At 40.5% G+C, this 5,775-nt stretch overlaps 1 protein-coding gene across 1 annotated transcript in view; it reads left to right on the top strand.

Moving 5' to 3' along the window:
- The window catches only part of NFATC3 (nuclear factor of activated T-cells 3), a 152,609-nt gene that overhangs the window by 121,007 nt on the left and 25,827 nt on the right, over positions 1-5,775 (top strand). The window contains exon 10 of the mRNA XM_019535415.1: positions 2,010-3,062. Coding sequence (XP_019390960.1) covers positions 2,010-3,062 — 1,053 coding nt within the window. The remainder of the gene's footprint in view (positions 1-2,009; positions 3,063-5,775) is intronic.

Genomic DNA, 5,775 nt, shown 5'->3' with positions numbered 1-5,775 from the left:
TGACCCCACCCCTCTTACCCCCCATTCGGGTCTGACCTCACCCCCCCAGCTCAGGTCTGACCCTGCTCCCCACCCCTTCAGGTCCAACCCTTGTACAACAGAGGGGCTCCCACTTTTCCTCAGCTAGCCCTGCCACTTGTAAAGAGCTTGAAAAAATTCTTTTTTTTGCCTCTTTGGAAGTGGGACAGAGGGAGCCACCATACCAGGGGCTGGAGGGGGCCCTGACAGGCCTTTTCTCAACTGGCCCTGCCTCTTGTAAAGTGCTCGTGCCATTTTTTTTTTTTTTTTTTTTTTTTTGCTTCTATGGAGGTGGGGCAGAGGGAGCTGCCACACTGGAGGTTGCACAAAGAGGTGGCACTGGCAGAGAGGCGCCTGCAGGAGGAGGTGGCAGAGGTACTTCTGTTTTAGCTCAGCTGTCCCTGGTCCTGGCCTCTCACCCTGCGCAGCCAATCGGCACATGCGCAGTTAGGCAAAAGTGTTATGGACAGACAGACACACAGACTAAGACTTTTATTGTATTGGATTTAGAAACATTAGGAATTATTAATAAAAACATGACATTTTCATGTAGTTGGCTGAAGGGCAGTTAAATTAGGCAATTGCATAGCACTGTGCAGCACAGTCACCAGTTTAAATTGTACAAGAAGATGCTGCTAGGTGCTGGTAATATCTGAGTTAGGTACAGTACAAAACAACTTGGAACACCATACCGTTGCAAGACCAAATCAAAGTAATACTTTCTTAGGCCTGAGGTATAAATAGATGTGTTCAAGATCAGACAACCTTACTTCTAACTTTGTTAAACTGTCAAAAGTATAACTTTATAGCTTTTTAAGAACATTCTGAACTACAAGTATGAAGACCAAAAACATGGTTGGATTCAAGCTTAGGACTTGGACAGACATTCAGTTTCTCCAGGGAGATTTCTTGCTCTCTCGGGAGAAACCTTGAGTGTACCGAAGTTTGTAATTTTTCTCATAGAGTAAAAGTAGCCATTTAGGGGAAAAAATAGCTTGGAAACACCCCAAATGAAGTGGTTTCTCGGAGAATCTCTCTTAGGAGATAGAACTTCTGTACAGGCAACAGATGCCAAGCTGACCTCTGCAATCCCAGTGTGCTTTGTTTTTCTTCTCCTCTCACAGGGAGAGAGAGTGTGTGCCAGTTTCAGTCAAGCAGGGAACAGAGCAAGCCTCCTGAGTGCTTTGGGCTGAAAAGCCCAACACTGAAGCACTTAGGGGGTATGTAGTGCTCCTGGCTTGTTCCTTGCCTGAATCTCACTGCAGCACTTGGGTGCCAGGAAACATGTAAGAATATGTCCTGCCCAGCTAGGCTCCAACACAGCACAGGGGAGAAAAGGGGCTGGAGGACTCTTCTGTGCATGGCACAGACCCCACTCCTACCTTCTCTGACCCTGACAATCCCTGTCTACATTCACTTAGAAAAAAAGCCTGGAAAACGCTGCATGCTCAAGGGACCTCTGGCAACCCAGGCTCTGCATTGCAGGCTCTTTACTTCTCTGTCTGAACTTATGTACCGGTCATTGTTTCTGTCACAAGATGTTGGCAGAGTTTTAAAAAATGTAAATTTACTACTGGGGCTTGTTATCAAACTTTTGCCAGAACACTGTCAGAGAAGTGATGGTCAGAGATAGTTGAAGGTTTCAAACTGTTGCTACTAGATTCAGCCCACAAGCTACTTTTTTTTCAAGGGAATATAAAGTATAGAAGAATAAATCAAATGAGTAAAGGAGAGAAGAGAGCTGAAGGAAAACAGTAGGCAAATGAGGACAGAAAGATTATTACAGATATAAGAGCCAGGATGATGGGAACCACAAAGTTAAGAACAGATGAAAATAAGAGAAAATTGGAAGAGGATGTGGAAAGAAGACAACTGTAGCAGTTATGCCTAAACACAATATAAATATAGAGTACATGTTTTTATCCTGTAATATAGGGTATATTCCTTATATAAACAACTTAGAATTCTAATTCTTTCTTTACTACTTCCAGTTGTAATGAAACAAGAGCACAGAGATGAGATGGATTTGTCTGCCGTTCCATCTTTGACCCTGCCTCATACTGGTAGCGTTCAGGGCCTACATTCTATCCGAAATCAGCTGCCTTCATCAGATCCAGGGCACCCACATGATAGTTTACTGTCTACATCACCCAGGAGCCTTCTGTGTCCTGTTCAGCAGCCATATACATCCATGGTGACCTCAGCAGTTCCCCATCTGTCTCACATTCAAGGTAGAACCATCAATCCAGGTGAAGAGTGTCATGTTTTGCCTCCTGCTGTGGTTCAGTCTTTTCAAGTAACATCAGCACCTCCAGTGAGGCCTTCTTACCAGCCTATGCAAACTAATGTTAGATATAATGGACAATCTGGTCTTCCCATGAACTCTGCTTCTAGCCAAGGATTTGATGCTATTTCATTTCAACAAGATGCAGCTATACCTCATTTGATAAATCTTAGCTGCCAGCCTCTGACTCCCATGCAGTTCCATTCTTCAAATCCAGGGTCAGTGTCAACTTCAACTACAGCAGGACATTCTTTGGCACACCCAGCTCATTCAGGACCATCATCCCCTCATCTGCAGTCAATGGGATACCATTGTCCAAACACTGGGCAAGCTTCTGTCTCCTCAACAATGAACCAGAGCCTTGGACAACCTTCCTCTCAGCTGCAGCAAGTTGCATACCATTCATCAAACCCAGGGTCTGCTTCATCACCATCCCCAACAACTTCCCATCCTTTGGTCCATTCACCACTGTCTGGACCATCTTCTCCACAGCTACAGTCTATGCCTTATCAGTCTCCTAGCTCAGGACCCGCACCATCGCCACCTCCAACATCTGTAAGTCACTCTGGACAACATTCTCCTCAAGCACATAGTCCAGGATTGGGAGGTCTTAATGCAGCTTCTTCATTAGTACATCACAGTGTATGTGATTCATCTCCATTTTCATCAGATGTGGCAGCTATTAACATCAAACCAGAACCCGAAGATAGAGAGTTAAATTTTCAAACAATAGGATTGCAAGACATCACACTAGATGACGGTAAGTAAATATAACTTTTCAGTGCTGGGAGTTTTTTGAGGTTCTAGTAACGTTAGCAACTTCATTGAAACAATGAAGCAAAGGAAATCATAGAATCATAGAAAATTAGGGTTGGCAGGGACCTCAGGAGGTCATCTAGTCCAGCCCTCTGCTCAAAGCAGGACCATCCCCAGGTATATCATCCCAACCAAGGCTTTATGTAGGCTTGGCTAGACAATAAAAAAAACACAAAGCAAAAGGAAGCAAAGTCTTCCTTTCATAGGCATAAATTCCATTTACAGAAGTTGTAGGCCCATTTTTATTACCAAAATGGTGGTTCTTACAGCTAATGGATCCATACATAATGGATGGTGGGTATAAACCGTGGCGCTAAAGACACAACTGTTTTTAATTTGAGTTGTACTCACAACTTGTTTGGGCATAGAATGTGGCTTTGGACAAAACCCTTTCTGTTACCTTCCTGGGAAAAACATAAATTCACCTGTTGCATGAGGAAACAGTTTGAAGGCACTTTTATGTTAACTTTTCTCAGTGATATATCACAAAAATCAAAGTAATACTCCTGAATTATTTAAACACATGTCTGCCCTTTAATAGTATTTAGAAGTTCAAACTCTGGAAGCATATGACTCTAAACCTTTATGGCTTCAGTGCTTTTTTAATCTGTCATTTACAAGAAATCAAATTAGAGACCCTGCTTAGCTCCATTTACTAAAGAATTAAATGGATGTTAGTTATGGTGTGATCCAGGTTTCCTGGAATTACTGAAAGACAGAGCAATTCTGCTGAACCTAAAGTAGTCTACAATCTGGTACTGTCTTGATGCTTCATCACCTGTATCACGTAACACTATCACTTTTGTCTCTACTAATAGGTAAGCGCTCTTTCTACCAAACTGCCTTTATGGAAAATGTTCTGACTACTAGAAAAAAACTGTTGGTGCTCAGGTCCAGGGTATAAAAGGAAGGAGCACAAGAGAAGGGGAGAACATAGCAGTGGTGAAGAGACATACTTTATGGGAAGGACTAAACAATAAAAAAGGGAAGGTACATATAGAGGTTTCTGCTTGGAAACTTCCATGTTGGAGAAAGTTATAAAGAGGTGAGGAACAGGAAATGGAAAGATTTTTTTAAAGAGGGCAATTGAGAATGAAAAACTGAAGGAAGTCAGAATATTTAAGTGAAGGAGGTGCAGTTGCATAGGTAGGACATAAAACAAGTGAAACAAGAGAAACTGGGAAGCCTACAACATATGTATTGAAAAAAATGCCATAGGGAAGACAAGCTTGTATCAGAAATGTACTGGGGGAATTTCTGATATTAGGCATTTTCCCTCCTAAAATTGTCCAGCATTGCTGCCAGCAGTATAGAGGCACCAGCAGCAACAGTGTTGGACCATAAGTATCACCTGGCATTTTATTGCTTAAGTATATCTTGAATTAATTTTAAAGATTTTTTCCCTCCCTTTTTGTAACTGGATATAGCAATTGAATTATATAGCATTTACTAAACAAAACATATATGTGGATTAAAACAGTCCTTGAAAAGAAGTTTATTTGGCCCTTTTTGTAAAATAATTATACAGAAATGCAAAAATTGATTTAAAAATCATTTAAATCAAGTGTTCCTGAATTTTCATTTAATCATGATTGAAACAATAATGTTGTAAACAACCTACTCTGAAGAGCAAGACTTATTTTTAATGGAAAGGTTAAAATCTACAGAAATGAACTGGTAAACCCCCACTTTCCCCAGGAAAATGCACTCACATCAATGCCCACAGTTAGAACCTTGTTGAATTTATCCTGACAAAAACAGTGTTTGGTCCACATCTTAGCAGAATTGGAGTGCAGAAATACTGCTTCCATTATTCTTTACAATGCATTAACTTGGTTTATTCTGGTTAGTAATTGTAGTTAAATATTATTTATCAGTAGTTATATCCTTTTAAATTGGTGAAAGTGACAAATTATTCATCCCCAAAGATTGACTGGACATACTAGAGGGTATCCTGGAATTGATATTTGGCATATGCACTGCAATATGCTTTCACCTTCCCTAAACAGGCCATTACTGAGGATACTGGGGCAATTTAGCCTTCAAATCCTTGATGTAATCTGCAGCTATCAAAAAGCATCTTTATTTTCTGGTTTGTTTGTATAATTTTAACTTACAGTTAGTTTTGCACCTTTTCAAAATGAAATTATCCTGCAAGTTCTTCCCTACATACAGGTTCAGTGAACCTGTTAGTGACATAAAACAAAAAAGAAACCTTGAATGAATACCTATTCAACTTTTGTCCATTAAAAATTCCCTGAAGACACAATAGAGCATTATAAATAATTCATATAATTTGGTTTTGACTAGCAGTACTTTAAAAAATGTGTTATGTTATATAACTGTCTGATATTCCATCTAGTCCATATGCATGAAAAAATGAAATAATTTAGTAATGATGTTAGCATAAAAATCTATTTAACTGTAAACTCTTTTCTTAAGACCAAAGTGATGATGTATGACCTGCATAGGTCAGAGGTAATGTGTGAACTACTTGTTTCTGTTAAGAAAACACCTCAGTTGTATCATTTTGTACATTTTCGTAGATTTCATAGACATTAGGGCTGGAAGGGACCTCAGAAGCTCGAGTCCAGCCCCCTGCCCAAAGGGCAGGAAGTCAGCTGGGGTCATAGGATCCCAGCAAGATAAGCATCCAA

The sequence above is a fragment of the Crocodylus porosus genome, unplaced genomic scaffold (assembly GCF_001723895.1).
Source record: "Crocodylus porosus isolate Cpor-Errol unplaced genomic scaffold, CroPor_comp1, whole genome shotgun sequence".
Lineage (NCBI taxonomy): Eukaryota > Metazoa > Chordata > Crocodylia > Crocodylidae > Crocodylus > Crocodylus porosus.
Note: the sequence above shows the minus strand (reverse complement) of the source record. Positions and strands in the feature narration are given on the sequence as shown.